The following is a 15,661-nucleotide window of genomic DNA, read 5'->3' as shown; positions in this document are numbered from 1 at the left end:
CCAGAATTGCTTCTAGTAGAATATGAAGCAGTGATTTTTGAAAAGTCAGAGTGACGACAAGCTGAATGGGAAGTTAGCTAGGGAGCCATAAGAAGGGTTTCTTTGCGACAGGTCTTAAAACACACAGCATTTCCCCCCAGGCATGTGCTTTGTTGCTGAAAGATAAAGAAAAAACAAAACAGAAACCCAAGGGACAAATGTATGCCACTGATTATTTTTAATGATTTTGTGCTATGGTTTGACCACAGCATTAAGAACAAGCAGAAAAATCTGATTTCATAACTAACGAACAGCACTTAGAGCAACATCGTTCTTTAAAAGTATTGCAATTACAGACCTTAGGTCTAAGAACTACATCACCATTGCTCGGGTAAAAGAGGCAGATACATGACAGGTGGAAATCTTTTTCTGTATAGAACTGGGAATTATGTTGAAAAGTAAGCACAAATGTTTGTTAAAAAAGACTTTAATGACTTGTATCTTAGCTCACAACCAACTATTGAAAAGTTCAAATACAGTTGTACTTTTTAGTAGATTGCTTTATAATAAAAATTAAATGAACTAAATGCTGTGAATAGTATTGTACATATTTTAAAATAGCTTTAAACTAGACAAGTATACAATTAGAAAATGTGATTTTTGAAAGCAATAAAATGAAAAATAGCAACATACCAACAAGCACATTAAAATGAACCAGTATAATTAACAGTAAAGTTTAAGCCTCAATTCGTTCTGTAGAAAGGAAGCAATGATGTGGTAACAAATTTTAGTACCTCTGAGTCTAGAACATTCTCATGCTCAACACTTCTTGCACAGGGTTGAACCTGGGGTGTGGGAGCTTTGTTTTTGACAGTTATGAGCCTCAGTTCTTAATGCAGAATCACAAGGGGTGCAGTATATGATGGAACCAACACACGGGTCTAGACACGCGGGATCCACAACACACAAGAGCGTCAACTTTTCACGGCCCTTTTAAACAAATACTAAAAGGGCTGCCTTTTAATCCATTCAGCATTAAGAGTTGCATTGTACAGTCAATTTCAGTTTAAGGATAATCGGTCATTTGTTTCCTGGATGTTAGGAGTATGATTCCATTGTGATTTTCAAAGTCAGAACATATACCATGGAGCAAATAGAAACTTTGGAATTTATTGGACTATCCTCTGGTGGCAGAATAAGCTGATGATACGGATCAGATGGGCCAGATTCCATGGACTGCCCTTACGGATAACACTCAAAAAGATACCCACACCCAAGATTCAACCATGGTTTTAATGAACACAGTGTTATAAACATTTTTGTTCTTTTTTTAAAAAAATTAGGGCATTTGAAGATAATGCAGAGGTCATAATCAGACACTAAAAACTAAACTGGAAGAGAGATGTAACAATATACAATTCAAAACGTAATTTCTAACTGATGGCAAAACCAAGCTTGCTTTTTGGGTTAGGATTATAACAGGACACGAATGGGAATGGATGAGAGCTTCGCTTGGCTGGCTGACAGCCAAGTCTCTTCTAGTGCTAACCCATAACTAAACACTTTTTCCAAGAACAGGGCCTCCTTGTAGTTGGATTTGTTTTTCCTGAGGTATTCTTTCCCTACAATCTCTACTGTTACTTCATTGGCTCCACAGCTTCAGTTTGTAAAAGAAAAAGGCACAGAGAGACTTGGACACAGATGGTAACAGATGCCTCTGGAGCTGAACAAAGTCCTCTGCTGCAGGACTTTTTTACTTTTTCCTCTGACACAGTTTCTGCAGTATTAACAACAAAAAATGTGCACTTTTCACTGAGGCCTGACACCTTCATGATGCTACAGCAGGAGACAGATGCAGGAGATTATAAAGCAAGTTGAAAATCAACATTTTTCTGACTCAAATATAACTAATACTGGTCCAGCTGAGCATTATTAAAATGATTAAATAAGAAGCGTCTAGTGGCAACCAAAAAGCTGTTGGATTTTTTTTAAAAAGTCTTTTCTTTAAAGTGTTTTCACAGCAAAGATGCAACTTTCCATTGCTATGTATACGCTGGTCATAAACTGTTGCTTGTTCACACTTCTTTCTCTTGTGATATAATATTGATATTTAATAGGAAAATAAACTACATAGACTTTAATCTGTATGCATCCATTTGCAAATTTCCTTACAAAAGAGGACAAAGCACACAGGCATTCACAAATTCTATGCCATTTCTGTTAAAATTGATATCATCTATACATTATATTACAGTATTAACAACTTTTTGTTCTACCCATTGGGTAGGATATGTGCATAATATATTCAACTTATATACAGCACCTTACAAATAAAAACATAAGAAAAGACAGACAACTGAAAAAGCACCATTTTAAGTGAGGCACAACAAAGGTGGGAGCATCAAGTGCAGGAGGGGGCGGCTTGGTTCCTATGTCTGCTGAACTCAACATGAGGCACCTTTAGTTGCTGAAAACTGACATGCAGATCTCTGACATGATGGCGTATATAGATATAATGTGCACGGATAGTGTCTATATATTCTCTATAGCGCTAACCCTCTCCCGCATTACACAAAAACAAGGACACACAGGGGAAGAAGAAAAGGATGAAGGAAGACCCTGCTTTCTTAGCAAGACATTCCTACACTCAGACAGCAGCTTCCTAATGCATCCAGTTCGGGAAGCAGCAGCAGCAGCAGCAGATGACTATCCCTGGCAATAACATGAACTCTGCAAAGGACACAGCGTGCTGAGTATTAAAGAATGCTGAAATCTTGGTTCCTAAAAAACAAAGACCATGGCAAGGCTAAGAGTGCTTCCCATTGCTTGTTCACATCTCCGTGATCTGTGGAGGTGCTGGCAGCTGGTGGTGGTGGAATTGGTGAAAGGTAAGCCACGCAGCTGCTGAGAACTAGCATTTAGGATCTGGGCTGAAAGCAACATATCTTAATTTGTGACTTTCCTCACACCAAGAAGGGGAGGTTCTCCTCTTACACCCGTCATTCAATTGTTCTTTCACCTCAGTAGACCAAGCACGTGGCGTTCAAGGTCAGTGTGAGCAGGAGAGCAAGGGGCAAGGCTGTGGGGCTTGTTCATGGCGTGAAGGCTTGGCTCCAAGCACTGGTTTTAATCATGTAGGCAAGAAATGCAAAAGTTAACCGAAACCAGGTAAATTTCCCAGTTTTTTTTCTCTCATATACTGCTGAGCTTTGGAAATTAAAAAAAAAATTGTTTAAACAAAAATTAAAACACAAAGTTAATGCTGTCATTCTAAGTAGCAAAATTCAATAAGCGAGCAGTGCAGCAACCCCCCCCACCCCACCCAACACCAAGAAGGGGCGCATCCAGTCAGGGCTGCATGGGTGGCCAGGCTCCCTGCACCCACAGCAGAACATCTCTGAGCCTACAAGTGACCGACACCACGAGGCCATCCTTTGAGGGAGGGCCCAGGGCTAGGCGCTGTGCTAGCAACCAGTATCTGGCCTGAGGACATATTTGAAGCACTCTGCATCAGAGCCTTCCAAAAAAGAGCCACTGGATGGAAGCTAGAGGATGGCCCCTGTCAGAGACAGGAACTGTTGGTTCAGAGAGGAAGGCAGGGATTTAGATGGATTCTTCTAGGTCAGAGAAGCTTTCTAAAAGTGCTTCCTTTTGAGCCTTTCTCTTATGAAGATGAAATAAAGGTGAAGAAAATCAAATGCAGATTGGTAGAAGTTCAAGAAGTCCTCGCCTGGGTACGAAAGTCCTCTGCTGGTGTCAGGAGGCCGCCCCCATTTACTGTTGGCCCCAATTTCCTGTCTCATAAGTTTGAGTGAATTGAAATGCAGTCCTCATGATAAATGTTTTAAAAATTCTCCTCTGCTCTCTTGGGATTTCTTGTGGCTTGGGTGTGTGTCCATGTGTTTATGTGGTGGGAAGGTGAACACATGCTTGTCAAGCTTCTGTATTAGTAAATTTTGGACACCAAAAATAGATCAACTATTGAAATACCTAATTGGTTTCATGAAATCTTTTTCATTAAGGATTGCTTCAGTATTTAAAAATAATGCTAGAGTTTCTGAAAAAGCAAATATATGCTGGAAGACTGTGTTCTTATAGATGGGCTTCAAGATGCCTTGGGTCTCCTATACCTGGAACAAGGGACTTTTAAAAGTCAGCGGTATGCCCAGGAGTGTTCGTTCCCACCAGTTGTTCTTCTCAACAATGCAATCCTTTGTTGCCACACTTTGCTGGAATAATCTGAGATTACAAACCTATCATTGATTGCCTAAATCACTGGTTACTAAACTGGACCTGTGGGTTCCATAAGCTAAAAAAAGAATTCTTGAAAGAACAATAAGCCCCCTGTGTAAGCTGCATCTTCACAATCTCCACTCGTTCAACACAACGCTAGCCATGAGGTGACACGGTATGAACAAGTCAGCCACAACCTTCAAAAGAGCTACTCACGTAAATCACCTTTTCCTTGTGCTGAGGGAAATTGACTATTAATTCATGTCTGACCTTGGCTTTTAAACTAATTCATTACATAGTCCCAGCCTCGAAGACCTTTCAAAGTCATGGTTTGATATGTATGTGTCTTTATTTAACAAAGGCAATTCTCTAGGTGGCAAATGGGAGGAGTCTCTTTCTTGAAACATGATTAAAGGTATCTGAGTTACATAATTATCTTGCCAATACTGTGGACATATGCAAAACATTCATATACTCGCAGTTGCTAAGGAATTCACAAGTCTCTGCTCTGAGCTCCTTCTTGAGGCAGGTAAAGTAAGGACTGTGAAGCCATTTGAGAGCTAGGGCTGTGGGGTGCGTCCCCTGCTTCACCAAAACTGAGGGTGAGAACTGAAATGATGGAATCACCTTCTCACCTCCGCATGTGCAGTAACACCTGACCAAGAATCCACTGCAAGTCCCTGCCCGCAGGGCCCAACGGGCAAACAGGCTCCTCGTCTTTGCCTGACAGAGGAAGAGAGGCTAATCTGGAGAGCCAGTGAAACTTCAGGGCATCTGCAGGGTTGGGGAAGGTCCTCTCTGGCCCCGAACCAATCTCTGCCCTGAGAGCTGGTTTCTCTCCTGCAGAGGCCTTCCAAGTGTCACTGGAACGAGACTGAATCCAGTCTCGGAAGCTCCACTGTGGCCCTCAACTGTATATACTTCCACACAGGGTTGTAGGCATGAGCTGACAACTGGTGCCCATGCTTTTTTTCTCTACATTTAAGAGTCGGACTAGTTCTGTGGATGTTACTGTGTGGAATGGATGAATGTAATGGAAATTCCAATCCTCAAAACAAAACAAAAACCAGCGACCTACCTACAGAGGTAAGAAGCAGAAGGGAACAGACCGGGATCAGACAGGACTTGGGGTTTGGAACAGTCTCTGCAGTTATAGCACAGAGCCACCGCACTGAGGGATCACCTCCGAGACCCACAGACAGACACAAACACACACACGCGGATTTGGCTTTAAAGCTGCATAGATTAGAGTCATGGAATCATCATTCCAGCTCATCTTGTTATGTGCAGAGGCCACAGAGGCCCACCCTCCACATGGCAGACCGTTCTGCAGATAAGCCCTTCTCCACGCGCAGTGTCTGCTGAACGTGTTGGCTACTGCTCTTATAAAAGCCAGTGCTTACATCTGCAGAAAAAAGTTATTTTTTTAATTGTACGTAAGAATGAATGTTTGTAAATGTCAGGAGTATTAAAACTAATGGTATTTAAAATCAGTTTTCCAGTTGCATTTTAACTGCATGTTGTGCTTTTAACCCTGTGCTCTTAAGTCACTTGCCCCCTCCACTGTTCTCTGACCGTTCAGTTCTTGCCTTCAGTAAAAAGGCTGGCCTGGAGAAGGGTTTGGTAGAATCCTGCAGGAGTTTGGGTAGGTTTTGAGCACTGCATTCCTCTAAGAATGCTATGCTAATACTAGTGACATACAATGGCTTATTATGATCAGCAACATGGCATCTTCCGTCATTTCTAGAGGCTTCCAAAGCATAAGAAACCACCACCCACACCACTCCTGCAGGAAGTTCTGGGTAAGCTGGATGTGGGGTGGCTGTTGGGAGCCTCCTGTGAACTGAGCAGCCCTGCAGAACTGAACTGAGCTGTCGAGGAAAGGGGAGAGGCAATGGGGATATACTGAGGAGTCACATATTTCAACAGTATGCAGAATAACCACCTTGCATTTTAAACAATTTATTGCATAAAATAAGGTATATATTTGAATATAGTTCATGCTATAGTGAAAAATATCTAAATTACTGAAGAAATTGCACTGCTGAAGGATGAGGGCAGTACTGCATGATACTGGATCCATAAACGCATGTGTTCATTTTCTCATAAAATATGCAGCCTAAGATTAGCAGAGTAACTCAAATAACAAGTCAGAAATGCTGGAACTTAATCTTCCCTATCTTCCATCCAAAAGTCTCCAAAAGCTTCAGCGATGCACTGCTATTTGATGCAAACTCCTGCAACAATAATGACTTTTGATTTATGCAAGTTGGTAAAATATTAGGCTACATCCCCAAATATCTGTTCTTAGATGATTCTGGGGACCACTCCAGGATATTCCTTGGGCCTGATGACAATCCACAGGTGAAAAGACGACATACAGAACTTCACGTAAAACAGTTCCCTCGTATATATTTTCCACATTAAGATAGTGCAACTTTGAACACACATCGTCACAACACAAAGGAGCTCCTTGCATTCACCCAACTCTTCCACTTTATGCTTGGCACACAAAACAGGAATTTTGATTCATACTTTTTAAGCAAAATAAAAGTTCCACACCTTAGGAGAAAAAGCAAACTGGCTGGTTCTTCCCCACAATTATATATAATAATCCTTCCTTCTTCATTCAGTTAATTATAAAACAGGCCATTCTGGCCTCATTTATCTGCAAAGTCTCCTTTCAGAATTAAATAAACCAAATACCTCTGTGGGTTTTATTTCATGATATCTTCAAAGCATCCCTTTCTCTGTTTTCCCCTGCCCACACCCCCATCCCAACCCCTGTCCCCAAACACTGTTTGCAGTCAGACCAGGTGGAAGTTTGTATCATTTCAGTCTAGTTTGCATGCAATTCCCCTAAAAGGAATCAGAAACAAAGACCATGTTTGCTCATTTGGTTTTACTTATTTGTACCACGTAAAACTGAACAACACTGTGCGCAGGAGGGGCCCAGCGGCCGCTTCCCTCCTCGGTTTCTTTCTCCAGCTGAAGTGCACATTGGAGGAAATCAGACCAGGTTCCCAGGCTTCCTATCTTTGCCTTTGATGGGTACTATTGTGCTCTCTGCATTGTTCTGCTGAAACTGCAGTCTGCTGCCCCTGTGTGCATTGCTGCGCTGGTGATGGAGGAAAGAGGCACCTGGGTGGTGGCCCATCACCTCGCTGTATGTGGGTGGCGGCCCCTCCATCCTCCCGTTGCTGCTGCAGGTGGATGCACTGATGCCCGAGTTGCTGCTCGGTGGGCACGGGCCCCCACTATACATAGCAATGTCTATCAAATCACTGTCAAATATGGTTCGGTTGGGTGGGGCCCTCACGGACTCTCGGTTGAGTTCCATCTGCTGTTCAGGGTCCCGGAGCTGCAGGGTGCAGGGCCCCTGGTAAGGAGGTGGCTCTTCACCATCAGACAAGGAGATGGTGGGAGGAAGATCAATCTCGTGCTGCACATAGGGGTAGGTGGGCTGGAAGCGGCTGAAGCGATCCCTCTGGATGAAGGACGGAGCTGTGAACCTGTCCCTGGACCGCGGGGCATGCATGATCTGGAAGGAAAAGAGAGGCTTGAAGACGGTTTGGGCGCAATGATGACCATAAATGTAACAGAATCAAGGAGAGTCACACTTGGTCTGTGTTCCTACCAGTTTGAACACCATCTCCCAGAAAAAGCAGGAAAATCCAATTCCAGAAAAAAGCTTACTTTTCTGGTTCCTTATGTTCCTTATGACAGACCACTCACCTTGCCAAATCCCAGCGCATCCAGGAGGGCTGAGCAATGGAGAGCTGTGGGTAATTGAAAGCTTGGGCTTCTGGGAGTTACTGTGCGTGCTACGTGTGCATTTTCCAAGGGTTCAAACAGAACACACTAGGAACTCCGAGTCACAGGGTGAAGAGCACTGCGGCCGGCACTCGGATCATCAGCGGCCTCGCCCAGGCCTCAGCTTTTCTATAACTTATGAGGACGGGACAGGGCTGCCTACTTTCTCAGGTCCCTGCCAGCGCTAGAACCTAGAACCTATGATTCAGAAAAGTAACAAGGGGCTCTGAGTTTTTATTTATTTTTTTAAGTTTAATTTTTTTTTTTTTTTTTGAGACAGGGTCTGGCTCTGTCACCTTGGCTGGAGTGCAGTGGCGCCATCTTGGCTTACTGCAACCTCAACCTTTTGGAATCAAGCGATTCTCCCACCTCAGCATCCTGAGTAGCTGGACAACTGGTGCATGCCAACATGACTGGCTAATTTTTTTTTTAAAGAGAGTTGGGGTTTTGTCATGTTTCCCAGGCTTGTCTCAAACTCCTGAGCTTAAGTGACTGACTCACCTCAGCTTCCTAAAGTGCTGGGATTACAGGCATGAGTTACCATTGGCCAGGACTCCAAGTAAGCAGAAGTTATAACTTCACACAATGATATGCGGAGCAGATACAAAGCATTAGGTCGATTCATTCATTACTTAGAGATTATTGCCCTACCAATTACTTTTTTAAACAAATCCCCCCAAAATGACTGCTTTTTCTTTTTTTTAAATTTTTATTTTAAAAAAATCTTTTTTTGAGACAGTCTTACTCTGTTGCCCAGGCTGGAGTGCAATGGTGCCATCTCAGCTCACTACAACCTTTGCCCCCTCCCCGCACTGGGTTCATGTGATTTCCCTGCCTCAGCCTCCTAAGTATCTGGGATTACAGGCACCTGCCACTGTGTCCAGCTAATTTTTGCATTTTTAAATTTTGCATTTTTGCATTCACCATCTTGGCCAGGCTGGTCTTGAACTTCTGACTTCATGATCCATTCACCTGCCTCGGCCTTTCAAAGTGCTGCAATTACAGACAAGAGCCACCATGCCCAGCCAATGACTGTTTTTTTCTTTCTGGCTCCTAGACTTTTCCAGTTATTTGGAATCTGAATAAAAATTTCCTATAGTTATTTTTAGTCACTGACATGAAAAATGTTTTGTACTCAAGTAGATATGATTATAGTAATTTCTTTTTCCAAAATTAACCCAGGTAGTACATTTCTTACAATATCTTCTCATTTGTTCTACCATCCCAGTTTCTAGGAGACGGCTCTTTTGTATACATATATATATACGCACACATGCATATATGCATAGATGTATATGTGTGTGTATATATGTGTATATACATGCATTTAATATACACACATATCTACACACATACATAGAAATATTGATTTCTCGCACACCATTATTTTTAACTTGAAGGCAAAAAAATGTTATTTTAAAATTTGCATTATTACACTTAGAGATGTGGGAATGAATCACGCTATGATATTTATAAACTATGCCCACACTTGCCAAGGCACATTAGTAGAAGCTTATGGAATCATGTAAAGATCAGTAATTCACAAATTGTTTTTGGTAAGGAAATTTAGACTAGAACGAATAATCCTTGGAAGATTCTAGGAAAAATCCCCTCCTGCTTTTGACCAAAGTTCCAGGCAATGCCTTCGTCCAAAAGTATCAGCCTACGTGGTAATGCCCCTGCCCCTTCCACCCGACTTGGCAGGGACATGCCCCCTCACTCCCCACCCCAGCCCGCACCTCCCGGGGCCCCTTACCTCCGAGGCGCCCGGCCGCGGTACGGCGCTGTCTGAAGGCCACAGGCACCCTTCCTGGCGGAGGGGAAGGGGAGGAGAGTGGGGAACAAGAAACGGAAGAAAATCATTAGCCCTGCAGCATCTAAAAACATGAACCACAACTTCTGGAAACGGGGATCTGCTCAAAACGTGGAACGAGAAAGAGCCGGTCCCTTTTCAGACCTCATGTCTACATGGAGGGCTGTGAACAAAAAGAAGCATGGAAAAGTTGACCTCCTGGCCAGATGAGATAGTGGAATATGGCTCACTCTCTACACCTGTGTGCTTGAAATAGCTTCAAGATGACGGGCCAACCGCATTCAGTGGCCGCTCGACGCGGGCAGGCTGGGTTGAGGAAGCCCTGACAGAGGCGGCCTCCCGCCGGCGCCCTGCAGCCTCCCGCAAAGGCACACGGCTGCGCTCGCAGGTGGACGCCCCTGCCCAAGCCCGAGTGCCCTTCCGCGCCCTCCAGTCCGCTTATTCACAGGGGAGCTGCAACTTCGTATCTGGTGGCTTAGTATCTTTTTTCAAAAACGTCTGGCCAGATTGACAAGGCGACAGACCAGCCACAGGCCTCAGGAAAGGTTCTTTCCAAAGCCGCACGCGTGCTGGAAAAAAAAGCACGCGTGGTACCCTTTTCAGCCCAGAGTGTGGCTGTCTGCAGGGTCCGCGGGGCGGGGCAGTCGGCCGTCTTGGGAGAGCGGGAACTCAGTGGGGAGGAGACCGCGTTTGGGGTACTCTTGGAAACGGGCGGGCTGGGCCATCACTGAGCCTCCGAGGGCCCCAGCGCCAGTAGCGACAGAAACACCGCGCCTCGCGTTTGTCCAACACAGCCCGTTCCTGAGATACGCGGGGACATCCTGGAATCAGTGGCAAAAATACACGGCTGTCCAACTGTGCGGAAACGAAGCATGGGCTCAGGGACCGCCCGTAACCTGAGGGAAGGGCCCGGCCTAGGGGGCACCGGCGAGGGCAGGGGTCGGGCGCCTGCGGGGCGACAGCGGGAAGGGGGCGGAGGCGCTCCCACCGCCTGGGGCCCAGGCTCCTACTCCCCCAGGCTCCGCCCGCGCCGCCCTCCGCCCGCCCAGCCCGCAGGGGCGCTCCTCACGCCGGAGCCCAGTCAGCCACAGCCAGGAGCGCCGCCGGATCCACCTGCGGGGCACTCAGAGGGGCTGAGCGGATCCTGAAAACGGTAGTGACCGTCCCCAGTGGCCTTATTTCCCAAAAAACGAGCAAACCCGGCCAAGAGCGCCAGTCCAGCCCGGCGGCGCCCCCAAGGCCCGGTCCTCAGCTGATCCAGGGCCCGCTCCCCTCGCCGCACCCACGCCAACAGGCGGCCCCGCCACCTAGTCCGAGGCGTGCCCGCTGCTCCTCTGGGCCGCCCCCTCTCTCCCTCACCCCAGCCCTCGGCCCCCAGGGGCCCCGGCGTCCCTCCTGGTCTGCGGCACTGAGTGTCTGGGCAGAGGCTGCTGCGCTAGGTGGCACTCGCTGCGGCTTCCCTGAACGCGAGGATTATCTTACCTATCTAATCAATGGATTGATCCATCTATCTCTATCTAATCTATTTCTATCTATCCATTCATCCATCTAATCTATCTCTATCCATTTGTCTCTACCTATCCAGCTTATCCATTCATCCAACAATCAAGGCTATCTAGCTATTTAAATATCTCTATCTATCTAAATATCTGTATCTGTCCATCCATTAATCCATCTATTGAGATAAGGGTCTCGCTGTGCTGCCCAAGCTGATCTTGGACTCCTGGGCTTAAGTGATCCTGCCTCAGCCTGCTAAAGTGCTGAAATTACAGGCCAGCACCACCATGCCCAGTTAAAGGGCTCTCTTCCCACAGCACCCATAACTAAGAATTGTTGCTGTTGACATCTCATCAGACTTGACTCATCTTTTCCTCTGTTTATGTGTATTTAAAAAAACTACATATGTAATCCATGCATACATTCTCCCTTGTACCACACACAACCAAAGCCATTCTAGGGCCCCAAATCACCCATATCTTGGTGCTGCCCCTCTGCACCCTGGAGTTCACTGAGTGTGTTCCTATGGGACTGTGTATTTTTAATAATGCATTTCCCAGACCTACATGCATGACACACGTTTAATCTAAGTAACTAAATTCTTTCTTAGGGCCTGTGAACCCAGGCGTCCCTCTTCTCCATTCCCTCTCTCTCATTGGCCTTATCCAGCATGTCAGCAGGCCTTCTAAGCATCCCACAGAGAGTTCCTGAGACCATGAAAGGGGTGCAGAGGGTAACTCAGGGCATGGCTGCAGCCCTGGGGTCTCCTCCCGGCCACGCCACCTTCCCCAGCCTTGCTGCCCAGGCCAAGCCAACCCTGGACCTTTCCCAGGCCAGCGCACTAGTGTGGGTCCCATCTGCTCCTGTCACTCAAAACAAGGGCACAACTGTTATCTATTCATTTTCCTCGCTGGGGTGCAAAAAGGTGTCCTGCCCTGAGGTTCTCAAAGCCTGAGAACCAAGCCTGGCGCAGGAGGAGTTAGCCTCAGTAGAAGAGTTCAGGCCATTCCTACCTTGAGACATCTGCCAGACGGGATGGCCTGGAGATGGGAACTTTTCCTGCCTGGCTTTTTTGCAGGAATAATGTAACAGCAAAATTAAAAATCCAAAATGGGAGAAAATGCATCTACAGTCCCATCATCCTAATACTTGAACAGATTTCTTTTTTTAAGTGCTTTTCTAATGCTTGTTCATTTTTATACATTAAATTTATACAGTTGTAACCATAATGTGGCCAGAGTTTTGTATTCTCTTCTTCACAGTATAACATAAGCACTTTCCTCTACCACCACCAGTTTTTCCAGCTTTGAGGTATAATTAACAAATAAAAATTATTGCTACATAATAATTTATTTAACTATTTACTGACAATTGCACCCTACCCCAATTTATTTACTTTTTTTTTTTTTTTTTTTGAGACGGAGTTTCGCTCTCGTTACCCAGGCTTGAGTGCAATGGCGCGATCTCGGCTCACTGCAACCTCCGCCTCCCGGGTTCAGGCAATTCTCCTGCCTCAGCCTCCTGAGTAGCTGGGATTACAGGCACGCGCCACCATGCCCAGCTAATTTTTTGTATTAATAGAGACGGGGTTTCACCATGTTGACCAGGATGGTCTCGATCTCTTGACCTAGTGATCCACCCGCCTCGGCCTCCCAAAGTGCTGGGATTACAGGCTTGAGCCACTGCGCCCGGCCAATTTATTTACTTTTATAGGAACATTTTTTTCCCACATGGTGCATAGGGACATTATAACTACGAGACGCTGTGGTGGAACAGCTTGAGGCCAACAGCCGAGAGGGCTGGCACTTCAGCTCTGTGCCCCAGGCTGCTGTGCAGAAAACCCAGATGGGAGGACTGACCGGAGTTCTAGAAAGGCTGAATCCCAACCACCCCATACACCGTTAGCTGATGCTCACTCCACACCCTCCTCTGGCCATTCCACCAAGACTGTCACATGCCGTCGGCAAGGTCGCCGTCCTTATCCTTTAAACCTCCTTCACTGCTGGTGAAGCCTGCTGGCTCCTGCTCCATCTCTGACTATGTCAAACGAGGATTTGACTCTGTGACTGGTGCCCTCCAAGGGACTTGTGCCAATTGAGAGACTGCAGATAGCTGAGTACAAAGATGTGTCCCCCTTGTCTAGGGTGGGGGGTCTCTTCACTCCACATGCAGGGGGGAACATTTTCAGGGAGAAGGGGGCTCACTAAACAGCTGGCTTCTGCTCAGATGGCAGCATTCCTGCATCCTCATTATAGGACCAATTTTAATCTCAGCAATGAAGGCACTGATGTTCTCGGCTAATGCTTGCATTGTTGTATTATTCAAAATAAGCTGTGAAATTAGATAATACTTAAAGTAGTTCACAGAATTTTGAGCAATAGGAACACAACTTTGTTAATAATTTCACACAGGCTGAAATGCATTCCCTGTCTTATAGGCTGTTTCCTGGTAAGAACAACCAAAAGGGAGGCAGCATTCACCCCATTCTGGTTCATTCATGACTTCACTATACATGTACTGAATACTTCCTTGCAGGGGGTCTCAGTCGTCTGCCATTGCAACATGTGAGTGGATGTGCGCATGGCCAACGATACTGCTGCTGCACGTCCCCAAGGGGTGGGGGACAGGGGCTCTGTACAGCTCCCAGGGCTCAAGTAGTCACTCCAAATGCTTTGCTCCACTCCAGAAAGCATCCTGGAATGCAAGTGGGTTAGAGGGACATTACTCTAGGGATCACTTTGAATAAATTCTAGTTTACTTTTTAAGGCACGTTACTCTCAAATCACTCATGTTTGACTATTATAAGAACCAGTTCTTTGAGACCCACATGCACCTGAGCAGGAGATATCAGGGAGTGTTACATCTGCCCCAGGATGCTTACAAGAGGGCATCTGCTTTGGGGGACACAGAGGTCTGGCAGCAGCTCTCAGAGGCCTCCCGTATGTGCAGTGCCTTGCATGCGTGTTTTTATTCTCTTACTTTCTCCCTGGAACAAAGGCATCAACAAAAAAGGTAATATGGAATACCTGATGACAGTTTAACATTACACAGATGGAGGCTACTACTATCAGCACAGGTATAAATCTGTAAGGTAAGAAGTCTCTGAGGAAGGTAGCCACTGCGTAGGCTAGAATTCTAGCCATGTTTTTCATTTTTAAATTTAAAACATTTTAATTTATTATTTTTTTAAGAGACAAAGTCTATGTTGCCCAGGCTGGAGAGCAGTGCATTTTCATAAATGTGCTCATAGCTTTGAACTCCTGGTCTCAAACCATCTTCCCACCTCAGCCTCCCAGAATGCTGGGACTACAGATGTGTGCCACTGAGCTCAGCTTTGAGGTGGTCATGAGGCTCAAATACCATCTATGAGAATTCTGTAGCACAGTGCTTTAAATAAGCTTCAGCAAATGGTAGCTCTTCTCATCGCAGGGAATGGTTACCTGCTGTTGTTATGCACAATTAATGGGGGATAATTTTCCATTATCTCTTTTAAGCTATCCCTTTAAAGACAATGAGTTCATTGACATTTCCTTTTTATTTTTTTAAAGAGTATTCCAAAGGTGGCACTTGAATGGAAAGGCTGGGGAATGAGGGCGGCTTAAGCCCTCATTTGTGTTAATTCCAAATTTCTTCAGGAGCTTTCTCCTAAGGTTGGGTACTGCATGAGCCAAGAGGCTCCTCATGGGCAAGTCCTTCTCTGGCTCTGGCTACTTGGTATCAGTAGAACCCCAGGTGCTACATGACCAAAGGCCTGCCACTGCATAAACACTACCTGTGCTCTTAAAACATTAGCCCAGCATGGCAATCAGCTGCCCACCAAGGCAGTCACCGTGACTACAAACCTCAGCAGAGATTATCTGCACTATGCGCTGTTTTCTTGATGTCAGGAGGTCACGCAGGGAGGCAGTGGATGGGGTAAAAAACAAAAAAGACCTTTAGACCAGGCACAGTGGCTCACGCCTGTAATCCCAGAACTTTGGGAGACCAAGGTGGGTGGATCACCTGAGATCAGGAGTTTGAGACCAGCCTGGCCAACATGGTGAAACCCCATCACTACTAAAAATACAAAAATTAGCCGGGTGTGGTGGTGGGTGCCTGTAATCCCAGCTACTCGGGAGGCTGAGGTAGGAGAATCGCTTAAACCCAGGAGGCAAAGGTTGCAATGAGCTGAGATCATGCCACTGCACTCCAGTCTGGTTGACAAGAGCAAGATTTTATCTCAAAAAAAAAAAGGCTGGGCACAGTGGCTCACACCTGTAATACCAGCATTTTGGGAGGTGGAGGTGGGCAGATCACCTAAGGTCAGAAGTTCAAGACCAGCCTGGC

At 45.8% G+C, this 15,661-nt stretch overlaps 1 protein-coding gene across 7 annotated transcripts in view; it reads right to left on the bottom strand.

Annotated features, from left to right (window-relative positions):
- Positions 1–200: 200 nt before the first annotated feature.
- The window catches only part of LDLRAD4 (low density lipoprotein receptor class A domain containing 4), a 259,936-nt gene continuing 244,475 nt past the window's right edge, over positions 201–15,661 (bottom strand). For 5 of the 7 annotated variants that reach the window (XM_064379457.1, XM_064379459.1, XM_064379460.1 and 2 more), the window contains 2 exons: positions 9,782–9,835; positions 201–7,753 (listed from right to left, as the gene is read on the bottom strand). In XM_064379457.1, the coding sequence (XP_064235527.1) occupies positions 7,223–7,753; positions 9,782–9,835 (585 nt within the window). In that variant the 3' untranslated portion in view covers positions 201–7,222. The remainder of the gene's footprint in view (positions 7,754–9,781; positions 9,836–15,661) is intronic. The other 2 variants (XM_064379458.1, XM_021670084.2) reach the window with 1 other exon arrangement.

Source organism: Aotus nancymaae, unplaced genomic scaffold (genome assembly GCF_030222135.1).
Source record: "Aotus nancymaae isolate 86718 unplaced genomic scaffold, 86718_ANA_hifiasm-v0.15.2.pri h1tg000020l, whole genome shotgun sequence".
NCBI classification, from domain to species: Eukaryota; Metazoa; Chordata; class Mammalia; order Primates; family Aotidae; genus Aotus; species Aotus nancymaae.
The sequence above is the reverse complement of the archived record's forward strand: the minus strand, read 5'-3'. Positions and strand labels throughout refer to the sequence as shown.